Source organism: Salmo salar, chromosome 20 (assembly GCF_965601325.2).
Source record: "Salmo salar chromosome 20, fSalSal1, whole genome shotgun sequence".
NCBI lineage: Eukaryota > Metazoa > Chordata > Actinopteri > Salmoniformes > Salmonidae > Salmo > Salmo salar.
Genome location: NC_138310.1, coordinates 59,678,106 through 59,701,483, shown reverse-complemented (window position 1 = coordinate 59,701,483; position 23,378 = coordinate 59,678,106). Strand labels below are relative to the sequence as shown.

At 45.7% G+C, this 23,378-nt stretch overlaps 2 protein-coding genes across 7 annotated transcripts in view; both read left to right on the top strand.

Moving 5' to 3' along the window:
* Window positions 1-13,371, top strand: part of LOC106580986 (stAR-related lipid transfer protein 13) — a 104,056-nt gene extending 90,685 nt beyond the window's left edge. For all 5 annotated transcript variants that reach the window (XM_045703702.2, XM_082966605.1, XM_045703703.2 and 2 more), the window contains 11 exons: window positions 1,512-1,593; window positions 4,143-4,206; window positions 5,888-7,299; window positions 8,017-8,187; window positions 8,287-8,446; window positions 8,557-8,755; window positions 9,047-9,260; window positions 10,365-10,479; window positions 10,753-11,249; window positions 11,461-11,637; window positions 11,764-13,371. In XM_045703702.2, coding sequence (XP_045559658.2) covers window positions 1,512-1,593; window positions 4,143-4,206; window positions 5,888-7,299; window positions 8,017-8,187; window positions 8,287-8,446; window positions 8,557-8,755; window positions 9,047-9,260; window positions 10,365-10,479; window positions 10,753-11,249; window positions 11,461-11,637; window positions 11,764-11,881 — 3,209 coding nt within the window. In that variant the 3' untranslated portion in view covers window positions 11,882-13,371. The remainder of the gene's footprint in view (window positions 1-1,511; window positions 1,594-4,142; window positions 4,207-5,887; window positions 7,300-8,016; window positions 8,188-8,286; window positions 8,447-8,556; window positions 8,756-9,046; window positions 9,261-10,364; window positions 10,480-10,752; window positions 11,250-11,460; window positions 11,638-11,763) is intronic.
* A 3,685-nt stretch (window positions 13,372-17,056) lies between these two features.
* The window catches only part of LOC106580977 (neurobeachin), a 313,133-nt gene continuing 306,811 nt past the window's right edge, over window positions 17,057-23,378 (top strand). For both annotated transcript variants that reach the window (XM_045703701.2, XM_014162593.3), the window contains exon 1: window positions 17,057-17,550. In XM_045703701.2, the coding sequence (XP_045559657.2) occupies window positions 17,287-17,550 (264 nt within the window). In that variant the 5' untranslated portion in view covers window positions 17,057-17,286. The remainder of the gene's footprint in view (window positions 17,551-23,378) is intronic.

The following is a 23,378-nucleotide window of genomic DNA, read 5'->3' as shown; positions in this document are numbered from 1 at the left end:
TCTCTCATGTTCTCTTCTCTCATGTACTCTCATCTCATGTTTTCTCCTCTCATATCCTCTCCTCTCCTCTTATGACCTCTCTTCTCATGTCCTCTCCCCTCCTCTCAAGTCCTCTCTTCTCATGTCCTATCCTCTCCTCTCATGTCCTCTCCTCTCATCTCATGTCCGCTCATGTCCTCTCATGTCATATCCTCTCCTCTCATGTCCTCTCGTCTTATGTTCTCTCCTCTCCGCTCCGCTCATGTCCTCTCCTCTCATGTCCTCTCTTACCCTCTTATGTCCTCTCATGTCCTCTCCTCTTATGTCCTCTCCTCTCCGCTCATGTCCTCTCCTCTTATGTCCACTCCTCTCATGTCCTCTCCCCTCTTATCCTCTCATGTCCGCTCCTCTTAAGTTTTCTCCTTTCCTGTCATGTCCTCTCCCCTCATGTCCCCTCCTCTCATGGAGGGAGGGTGGGAGGAGAGAAAAGTGACAGTGAGACAGGGGTACTGCAGAAAGAGAGAAAGACTCGGCTGGTCTTTGGCCTGGATAGTTACTGGCTAGATTTACTACCCAAACATGTCCAGCACACTAAAACAAAGAGGTCATGAGAAAAAGTTTTATCATCATGGGTTAGAAGCAGCCAGCTCTCCTCACCACTACTGCGATTGGATCAGTGTGTTTGGAAAGAAGCAGCTACAGTCTCCACTGCTATCCACATTTTGTCCCCTTGTATTCAGCTATATACAGCCTGCTCACTAAAGGAAACAACATTTTCCAAGACTGTAGTGTTTCAATTCAGGTGACGCTGTTGTATTGAGGTAGACACTGATGAGTAGACATGAATATTGAGTATAAAATAACCGCATTTTGAAACCATTTCACAATTCCTGCCGGCTGCGGCTCCCAGCACCCAGATCTGTCTGAGTGTATTCTGATATCTGTGTTTCTCCTTATGTGACAGACCATGCTACGTTGCTTTCATAAAACAGTTAATGGTACCACATGAATGCAGTGGAATGTAATATGGAGGGTCTGGAGTGAATCTGTGTCTGCGTCCCAAATGGCACCCTATTTCCTACATAGTGGACTATGGGCTCTGGTCAAAAGTAGTACACTATGTGGGCAATGAGGTGCCATTTGGGACGCAGCTGTGTGTTACATAACAGGAGGCCAATACCCAGAGACAGACGTAATACTGCTGCTGCTACTGCTCAACGTCTCAGCGCCGGTATTTGGGCAAACCCTGTCTCTCTTCATTACCATCTCTCTCTCTCTCTCTCTCTCTCTCTCTCTCTCTCTCTCTCTCTCTCTCTCTCTCTCTCTCTCCCCTCTCCCACTCCTGGATAGCTCTCTGGAAACAATGTGCTTTCCTTCTCAGAGCTCTTCTGTTTAACTTCCTGAGTTAAAAAGTGCCACGTGTTTCCAGCCTAGCTGCCCTATTAAGGAGCTAGATAACTACTGAGGAGAAATGGTTTTAACGTTAATCTGAGAGCAGCGTTTAATCTGGAAATCTGTTTCCTCCTCCTCAGACTCTCAGTTCCCCATCGACATCTCTCCTGTGAAGAAAGACCATGACTTTCTGGACAAAGACCTGGTGGAACCCCTCTGCAGGTGACTGGATTAAACCTGGTTGGACTTTCCATACTGCTTCCATACCGATTGCAGTGTCATTCAGTTGACGTTGAATGTGTGAGATTGTATGACAGTCGGTAAGGTAACGCCAGAGAGAGCTGAGTGTTTGAGCCTCAGGGACGTGAAATGGATCTACATCGCTTAAACTGACAGAGCGATAATCACTGTGAACAACAAGCACGTCACACATCTAAGAGTCCTTCACTAAACAGATGTCACAGAAAAAAACAACAACACAACAGATTAGCCAACCTGGCAGACCAGAGGGGTATGCAGCAAAGTAAGATCAATGCGTTAGCCAGCTAACTTAAATATAGTGAAATAACTTTTTATTTTATGTTAAGATAAAATTGAAATGGGCATTGTCTACTTGACTCATGAACCAGAAAATCAATAGTTATTTCTGGTTGTTTGTCTGGCTAACTGCTTTGTTGTATACCCCTCTGTGCCCATTTTAACCTGCTTCTGTCTGGCAAGACTAGTAGTCAAGCTCAACCTCACCATTGTTTCCCCTCTGCTATGCCAAGACATTAACTGTCTCTGATTGGGTTCAAAACAGCCCTTTAGTTCCCCATGTTGCCCTATATTGCTATGGAAACTTTCCCCAGAGACTGTCAGCAGAGAGAAGGGCTGCGTCTGAAATGGCACCCTATTCCTTATATAGTGCACTACTTTTGTCCAGGGCCCATAGGAATTTGTCAAAATAGTGCACTATAAAGGGAATAGGGTGCTATTTGGGATGAAGCCAAGGTAGGAGGAGGGAAGGGCTGCCTTCACAACCTAACACACTGTGACGCTAAACAACACTTAAGCAACTCATCTACATTCCAAACTAGCCCTGGAGACAATGCCTCCCAGCTCCCACCTCGCTATCACTCTTTCTCCCTGTGAGTGTCACCCCCCTACACCATCCCTGACTCTTCTTTATGGTCACCTGGAGCCAAGGGACAATGTCTGCCTGTCACTGTGTGGTGAGCAGAGTAACACTTCCTCCCTTCACACTGACCATGGAGCTGAGAGGAACCGATAGATACAGTATGTCACGCTCTCCACTGCTGGTTTCTCTTTGATCCCTGGTTATTCAGGCTCTATTATGCTCTATAGTCAAAGCTTTTTAGTCTTTAGGAGTTAGGGGCCCTCAACACTCTCTATAGGCTCTACAGGCTCCAACAGCTTCTGTAAGGATCATGGGAACTAACCTGAAATGGCAACCTATTCCCTATAGTGCCATACGTTTAACTAGAGCTCTATGGGCCCTTGTCAAAGTAGTTTACTATATAGCTCTGCTACATCTGAAAGGGAAAGAGAAAGGTGGATACATAGTAAGTTGTACAACTGAATTCAACTGAAATGTGTCTTCCACATTTAACCCAACCCCTCTGAATCAGAGAGGTGCGAAGGCCGGCCTTAATTGACATGCACGTCTTCGGCTTTTCACTGTCACTGAATCCACATAAACCCTGCATGGGACAGTATCTGGAGTGGTAAAACGTTATGACTATCACATCACAAAACGTCCATCAAGCACCATTTTCTCCTTTTTCCGTGGGATTGGTTAGGAATGTGTTGTCATGTTTTCCTCTCGTGTAGTTGTCGTTGTTGTTGTTGTTGTTGCTTTAGGCAGGGCAGCTTGTTGGCCTGAGTGTCTCTGCCTTATTTACCTCTACAATAGGCCAGCCTGCCCTACTCTCAGCCAGCTAGCTGTCCCACAGCCCCCTACTCCCCTACTCTCAGCCATGCTAGCTGTCCCACAGACCCCTTCTCCCCTACCTTCTGCCAGACTAGCTGTCCCACAGGCCCTTACTCTCCTACTCTCAGTCAGACTAGCTGTCCCACAGACCCTTATTCTCCTACTGTTTGTGAGGTATATTGTACAATTCCATTGTTACATTAGCAACTTGTGGGTGAGATTGAATTGAAACCAACTTTAACAGTTATGGAGCTGTTTAGAGCTTGTTAGCCCAGAAAATATCAACAGGGACGTAGTTTCCTTTGTGTTTATGAACTCTACTGGGTAGAAGGAGAGAGTGACTAAGAGGGAGCACGAACAAGAAGTCTGTGTGCAGCTGAGGAAGCAACATAGACTAGTCCGTTAGGTGTTGCTGGAGAATTTCTGTGAACCACAGGCGAATAGACTAATGACTACCACAGCAGGCTACCCTCAGCCCCTCAGGACCTCAGCAGTCTTCACCAATTAGGTCCCTGTCAGGGAGAGAGAGGCCAGAAGCAGACAGACAGGCAGGAAGATAGAGAGAGAGAGGCCAGAAGCAGACAGACAGGCAGGAAGATAGAGAGAGAGAGGCCAGAGCATCTGCCCATTAAGCTATTAGCCACAGTTAGCAGGCATGATTAGGTTTGGACTGTCCTGGCTGTGTAGTCGTCAGCCCCACAGTCATTTAGCTCCTGGACTGGAGAACAGATCAAACTACGCTGGCTTACTGTGTCTATTCCTGGTGACTTCTCTCGGAGAGAAGGATGAACTCTGATAATGTTTTTGTTTACATCCATTTGGCTTGTTTCTCTTCCAGACGACTCAACACCTTGAACAAGTGTGCCTCTATGAAACTAGACGTCAACCTTCCTAAGAAAAAGGTAAGTAGAGGTTTTAATTATTATTATTATGATCCTGTTCAGTTGCGCAGTGATAAATGTATAACACTTTTAGTCAATGCAAGGACATTATGTATACCTTCCTATGGTATTATGGTAATAGATACTGAAGATATCGGCCAACACAAAACTACTCCTCCTCTTCGCCCTCTATCCTTCCATCCCTCTATCCTTCCATCCCTCTATCCTTCCATCCCTCTATCCTTCCATCCCTCTATTCTTCCATCCCTTTATCCTTCATCTGTCTATTCTTTCATCCCTCTATCCTTCCATCCCTCTATCCTTCCATCCCTCTATCCTTCCATCCCTCTATCCTTCCATCCCTCTATCCTTCCATCCCTCTATCCTTCCATCCCTCTATCTTTCCATCCCTCTATTCTTCCATCCCTCTATCCTTCCATCCGTCTATTCTTCCATCCCTCTATTCTTCCATCCCCCTATCCTTCCATCCCTCTATCCTTCCATCCCCCTATCCTTCCATCCCTCTATCCTTCCATCCCTCTATTCTTCCATCCCTCTATTCTTCTATCCCCCTATCCTTCCATCCCCCATCCTTCCATCCCTCTATCCTTCCATCCCTCTATTCTTCCATCCCTCTATCCTTCCATCCCTCTATTCTTTCATCCCTCTATCCTCTATCCTTCCATCCCTCTATTCTTCCATCCCTCTATCCTTCCATCCCTCTATCCTTCCATCCCTCTATTCTTCCATCCCCTATCCTTCCATCCCTCTATCCTTCCATCCCTCTATTCTTCCATCCCTCTATCCTTCCATCCCTCTATTCTTTCATCCCCCTATCCTTCCATCCCTCTATCCTTCCATCCCTCTATTCTTCCATCCCTCTATTCTTCCATCCCTCTATCCTTCCATCCCCCTATCCTTCCATCCCTCTATCCTTCCATCTCTCTATTCTTTCATCCCTCTATCCTTCATCTGTCTATTCTTTCATCCCTCTATCCTCTATCCTTCCATCCCTCTATTGTTCCATCCCTCTATCCTTCCATCCATCTATCCTTCCATCCCTCTAACTCAGATCCTGTGATATGTGAGATCTGTCCATTGTTGTATTCCCTAAAGGATGTACTACTTCTGACCAGTGCCCTGATCAAAAGAAGTGTACTATAAGGAATAGGGTGCCATTTGGGACGCACACATCACCTCTTCCTTCAGTGTGGAGGGAAGCCCCTCTAGGCTTCAGGATGTTTCCTATTGGTTTATTTATGGCTGTAGAACCAGATAAATGCTGTTATATCGTCATGATTATGTGATCGATATAGAACTGTAATGTGATTATAACTGAACAGACACATCCTCTGGCTCTGTTTTTTACTGTTTGGAAAAAAACGCAGATGACATTTGCCTCTCCTTCCTGGAACAGATACAGATACAGACAGGCTGTGATGTCACACCCTCACAGATCTCACAATATCTAGATACAGCTGTCCCATCAGCTTATAACTACTACCAATCAGTCAGATTGTATCTTGTTACCATGTGTTGATAACAGTGTACTGACAGCGCTATGTGTCTTCTCCCTTCCTGTGTGTCCAGAGGGAAGACTCGGATGAGTGTGTTTATGTAACTGTTAACAGGTTTAGATTTCTACCTGACTAGGTGATCATGTGTTGATAATTGATTTTGTGTTGTCTTCCTGTGTATTCAGAGTGAAGACTCTGATGAGGAGGACCTGTTTGCCATCAGTGACAGATGGACGTTTGAGTGTACGAGCCGCCGCTGGTCCAGACTAAAGGGGGAGGGGCAGAGTCCCAGGGAGGGGGAGGGGCGGGGCCTGCAGACCACCACCAGTAGCGAGAGTGTTCTAACTGACCTCAGCGAACCAGAGGTCTCATCTCTCCACAGTGAGGGCAGTGGGGGGAGTGGCCACCAGGCTGTGAGCACAGAGGACTCAGACTGCTCTAACCGGAACTACTACGACTCTGCAGCCATGCCTGAACCTGACTCCACCTCCCTTACCCTACCACACCTCCCTAAGCACCTCCCCTACTACGGCTCGCTGCCCGCCAAAAACGGCCGCGCCAGACGGACCCGAGCCAAGGACTTCCTGCATCGCATGGAGACGCTACGTTCCCGGGGCACGCTGGGTAGGGGGCATTGCAAGAAGTTGGTGATCAGCGCTCCGGTACTGCAGACAGAGCCGCAGGCCCTGAAGACGCTGCGCTGCGCGGAGATCACCAATGGGGACGGGTCGGGGGCGGAGGTACCCACTGGGGGACCAATCCTAGGGCTAACCCCCCAGTGCCCCTCCAGCAGCGAGGGCAGCCACTCCAGCGGCAGCACTGTCTCCTCCCCCAGTCTGAAGGAGAGGAAGCCCCACTCCCAGCGGACGGACCGGTCCGACGCCAAGCGCAGTGGCATGTATCTGGAGGACTTAGCCGTGTTCTCCAGCCTGCAGCAGATCAGTGGCGTGGCCCAGGGGAAGAGGGGCGTGGCCGAACACAATCAGCGTAATGAGTTCCGCTCCTACGAGGACCTGGTGGTCCACATCCCCAAAGACCACAAGCCTGGCACCTTCCCCAAGGCCCTGTCCATAGAGAGCCTCTCCCCCACCCTGGGGGCCTCTGTCCCCTGGCACAGTGACAACGTCAACCCCCTGGAGCCCCAGTCCAACCCCCACCCTACCTCTAACCCGAGGGAGTTCTACCACCGCCCGCTCACCCAGTTCTGCCCGCGGGGCAGTAGGATCAGTGTGTACGACAACGTCCCTGGGTCTCACCTCTATGCCTCTACTGGAGACCTGCTGGACCTGGAGAAGGAAGACCTGTTCCCCCACCTGGATGACATCCTGCAGCACGTCAACGGCCTGCAGCAGATAGTGGACCACTGGTCTAAGAACATTCTGCCCTCTGCAGGCCTGGATGGACAGGGGATCCAGCCTGCAGGTCTGAAGTCATCCAGCCAGATCACACTGGACTTTGAGGGGACGTCTGTTCTGGAGGGACAGAGCACATCCAGTGACGGGGACAGAGACGGCGTGTCCCTCATTGAGACTCACTGTACAGGACACAGAGAGAGGAGGGACTCAGGGGTGGGAGCATCACTAACCAGACCCAACCGGTAAGAATCATAGTCCTCAAATGATTATTAACATCTCAGTGTTTAGTACCTTGTAGTTATTTCCATACTGACAGTGCTAAATACTTAACCTCTATGGGACCCCTTCCCGTTCTCATCCCGGTAACGGGATTGCTTGACAAGATAGCATGGCGCGAAATTCAAAACAGCAAAAATCTAATAATTTCAATTTCTCAAACAATCAACTATTTTACGCCATTTGAAAGATAAACATCTCCTTAATCCAACCACATTGTCCGATTTCAAAGAGGCTTTACGGCGAAAGCATAAAAATAACTCCATGTTGTTTGCGCGTTCAGTAAGCTACTCAAAATGTAGGACGCACGAGGAAAATGTCACGACGAAAAGTAAAAAAAAAAAATCTATTTACGTTCGTTCAAACATGTCAAACGTTGTATAGCATCAATATTTAGGGCCTTTATAACGTGAAACTTAATAATACTCAAAACGTCCGCCTTTTAGAGGTGAAGTCTAGTGAATGATTTGTGGCTAGTTTCAGTTGTTTGATACATTTACAAATCTTCAAGTTGACATCATTGTCCAAGCTTGCATCCCAAATGGCACTCTATTCCCTACATAGGACAGTATGCAGGGAAAAGGTGCACTATGGGGATCTGGTCAAAAGTAGTGCACTATATAGGGAATAGGGTGCAATTTGGAACGTATACTAACTGTTGTCCTCTCTCTCTCTGGCATTAGTCTGCGATGGCCCAGCTTCCAGATGTCCAACCGGCTCAGCCACTCAGTGGCCTCGCTCCAGATCACCAACCAATCAGCAGGCCAGCTCAGCCTTCTGCAGAAGTTCTCTCTCCTCCGCCTCACTGCCATCATGGAGAAATACTCCATGTCCAACAAACACGGATGGACCTGGTGAGTACAATCAATCATTCAAGATAAGCTTGTCAAGGCTGCACCCTATTCCTGTGTGTGAGTAGACATGGGACTCATCCTGTGTTCTCTCTCTGTCAGGTCAGTTCCAAAGTTCATGAAGAGGATGAAGGTTCCAGACTACAAGGACAAGAATGTGTTTGGTGTTCCTCTGATCGTTCACGTCCAGCGCTCTGGTCAGCCCCTCCCCCTCAGTCTGCAGCAGGCCCTCCGATACCTTAGGAGCCAGTGTCTAGACCAGGTAGACTGTCAGTAGTCTGTAGACTGTCAGTCCCTCTCTCTGTAGAACCGGTCAGTCTGTCAGTGTCTGGACCAGGTCTGTCTGAACGTTCTGCTCTACTCCGTCTGCAGGTGGGCCTGTTCCGTAAGTCTGGTGTGAAGTCTCGTATCCAGGCGCTGAGGCAGATGAATGAGTCGTCTCCTGATGATGTCAGCTACGAGGACCAGTCAGCGTACGACGTAGCAGACATGGTCAAACAGTTCTTCAGAGACCTGCCTGAACCTCTACTGACCAGCAAGCTGGGAGAGACCTTCCTACACATCTACCAGTGTAAGGACTGATACACACACACGCACACACACACACACACACACACACACACACACACACACACACACACACACACACACACACACACACACACACACACACACACACACACACACACACACACACACACACACAGACAAATCAAACTAAGGTATCTCTCCCATGGTTGGAAATTTCAACCACTATCTCTGTCTCACTCTCATTCCCTCTCTCTCCTCTCTTCTCCTCTCCTGTCCTCTCCTCCTTCTATTCATCCCTCCCTCTATCCCTTCCTCCCTCTCCTCCCTCCAGATGTTCCTAAGGACCAGCGGTTGCAGGCTGTGCAGACGGCCATCATGCTGATGTCAGACGAAAACAGGGAGGTGCTCCAGATGCTGCTCTGCTTCCTGTCTGATGTTACCTCCTCTGTGGAGGAGAACCAGATGACTCCCATGAACATCGCTGTGTGTCTGGCCCCATCCCTGTTCCACCTCAACATCCTGAAGAAGGACAACCTCTCACCCCGGTACACTACACGCACACACACACACACACACACACACACACACACACACACACACACACACACACACACACACACACACACACACACACACACACACACACACACACACACATATATAGACACACACATATATAGACACACACACACACACACACACACACACACACACACACACACACACACACACACACACACACACACACACACACACACACACACACACACACACACACACACACACACACACACACACCGGTACATCACCTTATCAGCTCTAAAGTAAGACCAAACGAGGCACCATGGACTGTTCCTTCAGCAGTGTGTATAATGGACTGATACAACTATAACCCACTGGGTCTTGTATTTGGGTCACCTTGCTGTGCTATATAATAAATAATGATCCTATATACAGTATGCCCTCCTTTTAGACTCACCAGTGATGATGTCCTCCTAACTAGGTCTCTATGAAGACTGATGTTAACCAGGTGGGAGTCTGGCTCAGGCATCAGGGGTTCAACTACAGTGGAATAACTAACTACAGTAGACTGGCCATTTGGTTATTGCCTGTTTTTATTAAGAAGGTTCTGGAGTTCCAGGGTACTCTTTAAAACACTGTGTTTTATGACATCACGCTGTGTACAAACAGAAACCTCTCATTTAACTAACTGGTGGAACTGATTCTTTAAGGATTACAGGATCAAAGGGATAGCATGCAGAGAGAGATGTTGAGATGACCGGGAGGAGGGAAAGGAGAGAGAGGGAGAGGATGGCAGGGAGGAGGGAAAGGAGAGAGAGGGAGAGGATGGCGGGGAGGAGGGAGAGAGAGGGAGAGGATGGCAGGGAGGAAGGAGTGGAGAGAGAGGGAGAGGATGGCGGGGAAGGAAGAAGGACAGGAGAGAGAGGGTGAGGATGGCAGGGAAGGAAGGACAGGAGAGAGAGGGTGGGTTGGGAGGGAGATTAACTAGCTGTATTCAGTGGGAGAGAGGGAAAAGGTTAATGCGTTCATTTGGCATCTCGGCTGATGGGCTCTGGCTGCTGTGTTCATAATTGTCTCATTACCCATGATCCTCTGCTGTGTTAGTAACTGTTAATCATGATCCTCAGGGCCATGCAGAGGAAGTACACAACAGGACGCCCTGACCAGAAGGACCTGAATGAGAACCTTGCTGCGACGCAGGGACTCGCCCACATGATCATAGAGTGCAACCGACTGTTTGAGGTAATAGACCTGAATAGAATACAGTAGAATACTTCATTAGTAATCAACAATGCTACTAAGATGCCTTAGATACATTGGATGTCATAAAATGTTATAAGTCTCATTATAAAACATTATAAAGGCTCATACCTGCTGACAGGTAAGATATAAAGCATTATTCCTTCAGCCTTTTAAGTGTTATCGAACCATTTAAAAACATGTTTTGTCATTTATCAGACACTCTTATCCATAGCGACCTGATCTCTGATTGATCTTTCTTCTCTGACCAATCAGATTCCCCACGAGATGGTGACTCAGTCCAGGAACTCGTACGTGGAGGCGGACCTTCACGCTCCCACCTTAGAGGAGCTCTGTAGACAGCAGGAGGAGGACGATGTGTCCTACCAGACAGAGGCCAGACCCTGCCAGACACACTCAGAGATCAGACCGCAGAACCTGTACCAGAGCTACATAGAGAGCAGGCTCCAGGAGCTCCTGAAGGAGGTCAGAGAGAAGGCTAAGGGCTGGGTGTCCTGCACCAGCTCAGACAACACTGAGCTCTACTGTAAGAAGGTGGGTGATGGGAACCCTTTGCGGCGGTGGCGTGTGGCGGTGGAAGTGGAGGCCCCTCCCTCGGTTTTGTTGAACCGTGTGCTGCGAGAGCGCCACCTGTGGGATGTGGACCTGCTACAGTGGAAGGTAGCTGAGACTCTGGACAGATACACTGAGATGTTCCACTATGTCCTCAACCGCATGCCCCCACACCCCAGCAGAGACTTCCTGGTCCTACGGTGAGTGTGTGGGTTTGCGTGTGTGCGTTTGTATTTAGAATTTTGACATTTACATTTCAACTTAGAGGAAAAGTGAATACCCAAGAGCATGTTAAATGCTATGTTTGTTGTTTCTGTAGAGCACACATCAACATAAAGCCCTGTCTGTTCTACCTGTCTGTACTGAATGACGCTGACTCTGTCTGTCTCTGTCTGTCTCTCTTTCTGTCAGGTCGTGGAGGACTGACCTTCCCAAGGGGACGTGTGCATTGGTGTGTGTGTCTGTAGAACATGAGGACTGTCCCCGGGTCGGTGGGGTGAGGGCCGTGGTTCTAGAGTCCAACTACCTTCTAGAACCCTGCGGCTCTGGGAAATCCAGACTCACTCACATCTGCAGGGTGGACCTCAAGTGAGTCCACACCTAACATACCTTATAAATATAGTTGATTCTTTTCAGAAGATTGTGTAGTTGTTATTGTTGTAGTTGTTGTTGTTGGATTTGTTTGAACCTGACCATGTGTTGTTGTTGTTCCAGGGGGAGGAGTCCAGAGTGGTACAACAAGGCCTTTGGTCACCTCTGTGCCGCTGAAGCTGCTCGTATTCGCAACTCCTTCCAACCAATCAGCACAGAGGGGCCAGAGACCAAGATCTGACATTAGAGTCTTCCGTCCTTAAAGCTAGACCCACACATACCTGGAGGGAACTAGACCCAACCTGGCTTAGCCTAGAACTAGTGTAACCGAGTTGGATTTGTAACCTCACTCCCTAGCCTGAAATGTTTCCACCTGTGCTATCGAACTGCTAACGTTTCGGTAGCATAATTGGCTAAGTCGTTGTCAAGATGCTGGTCAAGGACCAGTAGGATTTGTGAGTGAGGAAGCTATACCGAGGAAGCACAGTGACGTCTGTTACACTAGAGTAAATGATGTCTGGTGCTAGACCCATCCATGCCTTCCATGGCCTGCCAACCATGTCTGGTGCTAGACCCATCCATGCCTTCCATGGCCTGCCAACCATGTCTGGTGCTAGACCCATCCATGCCTTCCATGGCCTGCCAACCATGTCTGGTGCTAGAGGAGTATATATTCATATATTCATAGAGTCCTGAAGCCAATAGGCAGAGCTGCAGCGCTAAAGAATAAAATAGACCATGCTGACGAATGGTTAAAACCAGTGGGTGGCAGCCCTATCACATCTGACCGCCGAACATCAGTCGTCATTTTCTATTTATTTCCTGACGATTCTACATGTTTAATCACCACCGTTTGTTGAACCCCAGCAGGTGATCTACTGTTACTGTGCAAAGCTAACGTTCATGTTGGTCTGTCTTGAAATGTGATGCCAGAACACAGAGACCGAAGAGAGTATGGAGCTTCTCTGGACTCTCTGCACAATGACACAAGAAGACCTCCTTAGGTGCTGGATGTTATTAAGACGTTATTATGATGTTATTATAAAATTATTAGAATGAACCTATTATTATTATTATTATTTGTATTATTATGACCGAAAAGAGAACAGAATGATGCTCCCAATGTCCATTAGTATTTAGTATTACAGTTATGTCTAGGACATTTAAGCTCTTCAAGGCTTCTGGGAAGCTGTATGTTATTTGATTCATGTAAAATGTAATGCTTTATGTTAGATATGCTGTGTGTGCACGCATGTGTCTGTATATATCGGTGTGTGTGAAAACATACATACAAGCATACTAGCTGTATATACTGTATATTTGAAAGGCTTAATGCTACAACTTATATATTGATTCCTGCATTGTGTCATTGTTATTGTAAATCATACGGTACTAATCTGTAAACTGGTTTTACTGGGCTTTAACAGTGCTGTGTGTGCCTGAATGGCTGTAATGTTATTCTATATGACCTTAGTGTTTAAGGTTGAAAACTATGTCTGCATCCTAAATGGCACCTTATTTCCTATATAGTGCACCACTTTTTTACCAGAACCCCCATAGGGCTCTGATCTAAAGTAGTGCACTATATAGGGAATAGGATGCCATTTGGGACAGAGCCCATGTGACTCAGGTTTGATCTCCAGACCTGCTGTAGAGAGCTGGCTGGACTGAGCTTCAGTTTAGTTCCAGAGACCAGATTTTTTAATTAAACAACGTAAAAAAAAAAGTTTATATTGCGTGTTTATTCTTTTTACAGACAAATGCAATTAGAATGGATTAGAATAAAAACTTAATTGCTCTAAGGGAATTTGCTTCATTGAAAGTCGCTCTCTTTTCACTCCACTTGCAGTTTGTTATTTTCAAAGTTGTATGTTCCACTAGTCAACACCTCACCTCACATGGTGTGTTCTCTACTTCACATCCCAAATGGCACACTATTCCCTACATAGTGCACTACTTTTGACCAAAGCCCTGGTTTGGTGCCATGTGGGATGCATTCTAAGCCTTTACTCTATACCACCCTGCATCCAACAGCTGGCTTGCCTCTGAAGCTAAGCAGGGTCAATCTTGGTTGGTCCCTGGATGGGAGACCAGATGCTGCTGAAAGTGGTGTTGGAGGGCCAGTCAAACTTTCTTTTGGTAAAAATAAGCAAAAAACTGATCCTAATGCCCCAGGGTAGTGATTGGGAACATTGCCCTGTGTAGGGTGCTGTCTTTCAGATGGGACGTTAAACAGGTGTGCTGACTCTGTGGTCACTGAAGATCCAGGGCACTTATCGTAACAGTTAACCCCGGTGTCCTGGCAAAATTTCCATCATGGCCACCTAATCATCCCCAGCTTTGAATTGGCTCATTCATCACCCCTCCTCTCCCTCTCTTCTGTAACTTTTCCCCAGGTTGTTGCAGTAAATTAGATTTTGTTCTCAGTCAACTTATCTTCAGGGAATTTGTCTTAACCAAACCCTCAAAAAAACATCTATAACAATCTACTGGCCTCCCAGCATTCTAATGACCTTTCACCCCTGACCCCACATAGCTGTTCCACACCATAGAGAACACTCATGTGATGTCAGGGACACCGCCAGCAACAATATACCAGATCATGTTTACATACCTCTCTCCCGAATACCACAACACCACACACAGTCACAGGCCGCCTAAAAAAGACATGGAGAGGGATGAATGAGGAAGAGATGAAGAAGGCAAAAACCGCCTGGGATGAGGTCAAGAAAACCGCCCAGAACAGAGTTAGCTGGAGATGAGCACCGTCGAGGCTCTTTGCTCAACTAGGAGCTGAAAGGAATAAGTCAAGTAAGTCAAGACCCAGTCTGTCAGAATACCTCTCTCCCATGCACTCTCCGTCAGAACAGACACTCCCATTCACTCTTAGACCAGGACAAGTTAGAGCTATATTAGTCATAGAAGGGTTCTAACCCCCTTGTCTCCTTATAGCAGCATGCTAGGCAGTGAGTTGGCCCTATTTCTGTTAAGAACACAATGACCGGGGCCTCCCGAGTGGCGCAGTGTTCTGTGCCAGTAGAGATTCTGGGTTCGAGTCCAGGCTCTGTCGCAGCCGGCCGCGACCGGAGGACCCATGGGGCAGCGACAATTGTCTTAGCATCGTCTGAGTTAAGGGAGGGTTTTCCTGGCAGGGATTTCCTTGTCTCATCTCGCAATAGCGACTCCTGTGGCGGGCTGGGTACAGTGCACGCTGACATGGTTGCCAGGTGCCCGGTGTTTCCTCCGTCACATTGGTGCGGCTGGCTTCTGGGTTAAGTGGGCATTGTGTCAAGAAGCAGTGCGGCTTGGTTGGGTTGTGTTTTGGAGGACACACCTCTCCGTACGGGAGTTGCAGCGATGAGACAAGACTGTAACTACCAATTGGATACCGCGAAATTGGGGAGAAAACGGAGTATAAAAATAAATAAATAAATAAAAAAAGAACACAATGACCAGCGAGGCCTGGGAGCACATAGTGGAATGTAATCAGGGAGAGAACAGAGTGATACCAAACTTTTCCTTTAAATGGCACCCAGTTTTTTTAGAGGGTGGAAGACAAACCTGCCAATGTGCCCTTGAGCAAGGCACTTAACCCTAATTTCTCCATGATCGCCGTTGATAATGGCAGACCCTGGCTGTGACCCCACTCTCTGAGGGTGTCTCAGGGGGAGTTAGGATATGCCAAAAAAATAATTTACAAATCCCACGTGTATTAATACACACTTATGCATGTGTGAAATAGGACAAATATAAGCACCCACCAAATGATGATTATTATTTATTATTTACAGGATGTTGTTGCTCCCTGGTGGTCATACTGTGTATTACAACCTTTGGTCTGTTTATCTCACAACTCAGGGGTTGTTCATTTTTAATTTGTGTTTCATACATATGGAATACGTTTTATTGAAATAATCAGATTAATGATGGAGGGATCACAAAAGATGGCTTATCCCAAATTGACCCCTAGACCCTATGCCCTGTGCACTTGTGGCGATATGAGAGGATTTTACTGGCAGAGAAATACGGTAATAGCTCCAACTTGCACTCTGATAGGCTAGGTGCATGTTTCACCATACTGCATACACCAATCAAGTGCATAGGGCACACGTGTCAAACTAATTCCATGGAGGGCCAAGTGTCTGCGGGTTTTCGCTCCTCCCTTGTACTTGATTGGTTAATTAATGTCAACAATGAGTAAGGAACTCCCCTCACCTGGTTGTCTAGGTCTGAATTGAAAGGAAAAATCAATAACCGTAGACACTCGGCCATCCGTGGAATGAAGTTTGACACATTTGGGATTGGGCCATATATATAGCTTCCTCCCATCTTCACTTAAATAATGTATTCATTTATCCACTAGATAGCATCATCTGATTTCTGAACAATACAGCTTCATCAAACAGACTGGATTCATAAGGTTACAGATTTATTTTGCGTCCCAAATGCCACTCTATTCCCTATATAGTGCATTACTTTGACCAGGGTCCCATCCCAAGTGGCCCCTATTCCCTACATAGTACACTACTTTTGGCCAGAACCCCATGGGCCCTGGTCAAAAGAGGTGCACTATATAGGAAATAGGGTGCCATTGGGGACAAAATATTAGTAACTTCCCCCAAACCTGTTATTTCTGTTCTGTCTGTTCTTCTGTAGTTCTGCAGGAAGACTCTCCAAGGTCACTTCCACATCTACAGACTGTTCAACGAGCTGCGAGACACCAGGAGTCCTATTTACATAATGAAATAAAAGACAAGTAGACAGCCTTACCCGTGTGTGTGTGCGTGCGTGCGTGTGTCTTCTCTTTCTCTCTCTCTCTGTGTGTGTGTAGTTTTGTGCAGAAATTACACAAGGAATAAGGGTGATTAATTAAAAGTATTTGTTCTAATGATTTGAAGCTGTCTGGAAGTAAAAAGAAATGGTAAGAGTAGCGTCCTCCCATTGTATGACTCATATAACTCAGAGAATGAGTCGCAAACGGCACCATATTTAGTGCAAGTTTGACCAGAGCCTAGTGGACTATAAAGAGAAATAGAGTGCCACTTGTATTTAGGCTACCTGTAATAAAACAATTATTCAAACTACCCGCAAAGCTTTTCACAATCTAATCTTTAATAAGGTGCTTTCTCTATTGTGTTACTGGCGCTTTCACTAAAAAGCCTTTGAGTAATCTTTTCCTCCCTTCTATTGGCTACTGCTTTGATAAATGAAGTTTAGACAGCAATAAAACAACAAAGATGGACTGATTCACAACCAATTCAACTGTAAAGGCTTTGTTGAATCCCTTTAAAGTATTCTCTCCTAAAATTACATACACCTCATGTGACGCGCTTCTTCCCGCAGGCAGGGGGCAACATGACCGAGCTATAGCCTAGAGACCCTGCAGCGGTTGCGGCGCTGTTCAGCTTCAATCTGTTCAGATTAACGGAAGACGTCTGCGTACAGGGAAGGACACTGCTCGTTCTACCCTCAGTAAATGATTACCAGATTGCGGTTCCTATTCGCGCACGGCAGAGAGAGTGGATGTAAACAATATAGAGGTTTCCCTTTCGTCAGGCTCTTCCAGAATCTTCTATTTTGTATCCTAATTAATTGATGCAGTTGAACAGCGATTAAAGCAGGTGATATCGATCTGGTTGAAAGGACATGACAAGTGAGAGGCCGGCGGTGAAGATGCCGGGAGCTGTGTCTCTTTCGGACCGTGAAATCCCCCCGGGTCATGGGCAGCAAGTGTGCTCAGGTACTGGGAAAATAATGGTATCTGGCTCGGGTTCTATGGTTCTACCGGGCGGGATAATCAACCCGCAGGTGCCCATCCGGAATATCAAGATGAAATTCGCGGTTCTGATCGGATTGATCCAGGTGGGGGAGGTTAGCAACAGGGATATCGTGGAGACTGTGCTCAACCTGGTAAGGAAATATAAACCATATCAGCAACAGCATTTTACACATGTAACACAACATCATCAACACGCACAGAGCGCTACATTGTACCACCATAATAAAGGGTACGGGTCTCAGTGGATGACTCGATGCCTGGCAAAACGGGGGTTGCAGCTTCTGCATGTGTTCTGTTCTGTACAGGTCTGACATTGTAGTCTAGAAACCCTGTAACTAGAGATTACAGATAGGGTGTTATTAGAGATGGGGTTCATTCTTATTGGGGATTGAGGCATTACTCTGAACTCTTATGGAGTGTGACCGTTTCCTCATTTGAGTTTGTGCTTGTTAGACAACACTTCAACATCTGAAGATGACTACTAACATAACATGACCCATTTGCAATATTTAGAACACACAGATCAGGTACATGGTGCCCAGATCAGATACATGATGTGGTGGATGGGACCACAGAAGGTGCCGCACTGGGCAAAAACTGGTTGAACCAACGTTGTTTCCACGTGATTTCAACCCAAAAAATAAAAGTGACGTTGAATCAAGGTGGGAAAACTGATATAATTTGCAAAAAGTCATCAATGTAAGGGCATTTCATTTTTTTTTCACACAAGTTTTTAACCTAAATCCAATGACATGGTGACATTTGTTGTTGATTTTACATTGCATTCACAACTCAATTGACAACTCAACGAAATGTAAATCAAAACTAGATGTTAAACTGACGTCTGTGCCCAGTGGGGTGTGTCTGTCTGTATGTCTGTCTGTCTGTGTGTTCATGCATGTGTCTGTTTGTACAGGGCAGAGATTTGTGCTGCTGTGGTCTGGCTGCTAGACCCATTCCACCTGTATGCTCTGTGATCACCAGGGGAACAAGAAACACACCAGATAGCCCCAGCACACTGTCACATGTCTACAGCCCCTCTGCATCAGATGCAGACTCATGCCATGGTGTTCACAGACTTACTTGACCCTTTTGCTCTGTGGTGAGCATAGTTCTTTCACAATACTGTATCAGCCACCACAATACAATCCATGATCATGACCATATGGACCACAGGGATGGCAGTAGCTCAGATTGGAAACATGATATGAATGTTTACAGCAGATAGACCAATCTGTCAACAGGCTTCAGCTTAGTGGAGTTGAACTTGGCACTCAGTGTGAAATTGAGACTAAACTGTGATCATTTTCAATGGGGAAGATTCCTCTGTAGTACAATAACATGTCTTCAATAGATGCTGATGTAATAATGGCTTTATAAAATACATTTGATTGATTGATTTGACATATATATATATATATATATATTTAACTACTTTAGGTGGACATTGGCTAGTGAAGGCTGGTAGTAACAGTAAAGCCTAACTGTGGCTGATGCCTAGTTCAGACTTCACCAATCAATCAATCACATTTATTTATAAAGCCCTTTTTACATCAGCCGATGTCACAAAGTGCTGTACAGAAACCCAGCCTAAAACCCTAAACCGCAAGCAATGCAGGTGTAGAAGCATAAGAGGCAACCTTAATGGTAGCTGTTGCAGGTATGAAGATGGAACCAGTCCATTCAATCATCATATTTCACTAATAGTTCCCATTTGGCCTCTTAGGCTTCCTGTCTAATATATCTGGATAAATGGTGAAATATTAGTCCTACTAGGCTATAGTTGTTTCATATGATAGCTTTCATTTGTAGCGAGATGTGTTGAATGGAAAATCTGTCTTTATTAACCATCATCCATCAACTCCTTGTAGAAGTGGAAATTGTAGATGAGTCTCAAATGGCACTCTATTTCCTATATAGTGCACTATGTTTGACCAGAGCCCTATGGTCAAAAGTAGTGAACTATAGGAATAGAGTTCCATGTGTGTACATACTGTGTTTCATGTGATGCTTTTTAGTGCTGCATGTCAGGAGGTGTGTTTTTAATGTGCCCCTGGTATGATGAAACAGTGTGTATGATGGTGAACAGTTCTGTATCGAGAACATTCCATTTCTTTCTGAGTAATGTCTCCTCTCTAACAAATGGTTCCATTAACACGTCTCTGTCATCAGGCAGGACAAACTACAGTACATGAGAACTAGAATGAATAGCATAACTCTCAATTAGAGATTGTTAAAGAGCAAAAATGGAATCTAAAAATGTGATTGCTGTAATGGAAAACAGACACAAGCAGGCTAGGGTAGAGATGTAGCATGCATTCCAAATGGTACCCTATTCCTGATACAGTGGACTACTTTTGACCAGTATACTATAAAGAGAATAGAGTGCTATTTGGGACGCAACATATGAGTGTGCAGGGCTGCATCTGTCTGTGATTCATATCCCCACAGTTCACTTGAGGTTGGATGACCACATACCGTAGCAGCACGGTCTCAATTGGAGAGAGACCGTGGGATGGAGGGAACATTTTAGCATAATGCTAATATAATGCTAATCGTGTCTCTCATGTATGTATGAATGAATGATTCAGAGGGTCAGGACTCTGAACAGAGACCAGTCTGATTACAGAACAATGGAGAGAGAGACGTGGAGAGACAGAGAGCAGAGTCAAGTAGGATCAGGGTGACAATGATGAGTGGATGAAAGGAGGAGTAGGAAGATGTGGAGGAGGTGGAGTAGGAGGGGAAGAGAGATATAGGTCAAGTTCGACTAGATTTGCAGGCGTTGCATTGAGTCAACCAATGGTTGCGTGCTATGTCATCACTATGCAGTCGGGCATCAGAGGGTGATATCATGTGATGTGGTTAGCTGATATGTTAAAAATACAGTACCTATCCAGGCATTGTAAGATCTTGCATGTATCTGCAATGTATTTGGGAAGGAACTCGACCATAGTGATCTATCGTATGAGGCCTTGTAAAAACCTTGTACACATTATCTTGATGTGTACATGCATCCTGAACATATGGACTGGCATGTTGAATCTAGCTAGTGTTATGAATAACTAGGGAATTTAGGGAGGCAGGTAGCCGAAGTGGTTAGAGCGTTGGGCCAGTAACCGAAAGTTTGCTAGATCAAATCCCCGAGCTGACAAGTAAACAATCTGTCGTTCTGCCTCTGAACAAGGCACTGTTCCTAGGCTGTCATTGTGAAAAAGAATTTGTTCTTAACTGACTTGCCTACTTAAATAAAAGGTTAAATATGGCTGAGAAGTGAAGTTGGCCATCCCTCGATCTAGACTAGGGCTATGTCCCAAATGACACCCTATATAGTGCACTATGGGACCTGGTCAAAAGTAGTACTGTACACTACAGTATAGAGAATAGGGTGCCATTTGGGATGCAACCTAGATGATGGAACACCACTCCTGGGTCTTAAAGGGCTAAACTCCATTCTGACACATCAACTGCACACCGTCCTGTGGAGGAGAATAATGAACCTCCTATCAGACAGATGCTACAACACTGTGTTGTGATGCTATAAGGCAGTATCCTGCCCCACGGTGCCACCTTCCATCATCTCAGCTCATTAGGCCTGGTTAGCTCGTTTATCTTCTCTATAGAAGCCAGTCTGAATAAAGCTCTAAATAAGATAACGTGTCATAATGAATTAGCTCTCCCCTCTAGGTGGGTTTCATTCAGCAGGGTTGTATTCATTAGTGCACAGCGTAGCAAAACGTTTTGCAATGGTAAACGTTTTGTAAACGAAAATGACAGTTTCTTATTGAAAAAGTTCAGGTCTGTTTTCTTCCGTTTGGTTTCTAGTGAATACTACCCAGGAATTTGATTGTTTAATGAGGGGTGAGATTAATCAGGACTTTTTCACTTAGCAACATTCAGATTCAGTATTTAATAGTCACATGTACAGGGTTGCAGGTGTGATTGCTGGGTACAGTGGAAATCTTAGGCTTCGAGTTCCAAGTGGGGGAAAAAAAGTATTTGATCCCCTGCTGATTTTGTACGTTTGCCCACTTACAAAGAAATGATCAGTCTATAATTTTAATAGTAGGTTTATTTGAACAGTGAGAGACAGAATAACAACAAAAAAATCCACAAAAACGCATGTCAAAAATGTTATAAAATGATTTGCATTTTACTGAGGGAAATAAGTATTTGACCCCTCTGCAAAACATGACTTAGTACTTGGTGGCAAAACCCTTGTTGGCAATCACAGAGGTCAGATGTTTCTTGTAGTTGGCCACCAGGTTTGCACACATCTCAGGAGGGATTATGTCCCACTCCTCTTTGCAGATCTTCTCCGAGTCATTAAGGTTTCGAAGCTGACGTTTGGCAACTCAAACCTTCAGCTCCCTCCACAGGTTTTCTATGGGATTAAGGTCTGGAGACTGACTAGGCAACTCCAGGACCTTAATGTGCTTCTTCTTGAGCCACTCCTTTGTTGCCTTGGCCGTGTGTTTTGGGTCATTGTCATGCTGGAATACCCATCTACAACCTATTTTCAATGCCCTGGCTGAGGGAAGGAGGTTCTCACCCAAGATTTGACGGTACATGGCCCCGTCCATCGTCCCTTTGATGCGGTGAAGTTGTCCTGTCCCCTTAGCAGAAAAACACCCCCAAAGCATAATGTTTCCACCTCCATGTTTGACGGTGGAGATGGTGTTCTTGGGGTCATAGGCAGCATTCCTCCTCCTCCAAACACGGCGAGTTGAGTTGATGTCAAAGAGCTCCATTTTGGTCTCATCTGACCACAACACTTTCACCAGTTGTCCTCTGAGTCATTCAGATGTTCATTGGCAAACTTCAGACGGGCATGTATATGTATTCTTGAGCAGGGGGACCTTGCGGGCGCTGCAGGATTTCAGTCCTTCACGGCGTAGTGTGTTACCAATTGTTTTCTTGGTGACTATGGTCCCAGCTGCCTTGAGATCATTGACAAGATCCTCCCGTGTAGTTCTGAGTTGATTCCTCACCGTTCTCATGATCATTGCAACTCCACGAGGTGAGATCTTGCATGGAGCCCCAGGCCGAGGGATATTGACAGTTCTTTTGTGTTTCTTCCATTTGCGAATAATCACACCAAATGTTGTCACCTTCTCACCAAGCTTCTTGGCGATGGTCTTGTAGCCCATTCCAGCCTTGTGTAGGTCTACAATCTTCTCCCTGACATCCTTGGAGAGCTCTTTGGTCTTGGCCATGGTGGAGAGTTTGGAATCTGATTGATTGATTGCTTCTGTGGACAGGTGTCTTTTTTACAGGTAGCAAGCTGCGGTTAGGATCACTCCCTAATCTCAGCTCGTTACCTGTATAAAAGCCACCTGGGAGCCAGAAATCTTTCTGATTGAGAGTTGGGGTCAAATACTTATTTCCCTCATTAAAATGCAAATGAATTTATAACATTTCTGACATGTGTTTTTCTGGATATTTTTGTTGTTATTCTGTCTCTCACTGTTCAAATAAACCTACCATTAAAATTATAGACTGATCCTTTCTTTGTCAGTGGGCAAACGTACAAAATCAGCAGGGGATCAAATACTTTTTCCCCCCACTGTAAGTGAATTAAAATGATGTAAATGGTAATAAAAACAACAACAATATGAATATAAATAGCACTATATACTATGTACAATAACAACTGTAGCAGTGATGAGTAAATAAGGCAGAGTAAATACTGTTGAGGGGGTGGGGGGGAATGACCATAGGGGGAGCAAAATGACCATTGAGGGAGTGTGGGCACAAAAAAAAATGTAAAACCTGTTTTGATCAGCAGGCTGTTCTTCTCCTGTAGTTTGTCCCAGCAATTCATTAAATATGTAATAACACATCATGTTCATAAAGTGCTTCGCTGAAACCCAATCGTGCTAAGATCAGGGACCAGTACATAGTGTATTTACATTTGCATATTCTGGATATTACTGAATAGGTCAGAAAACTAGTCATC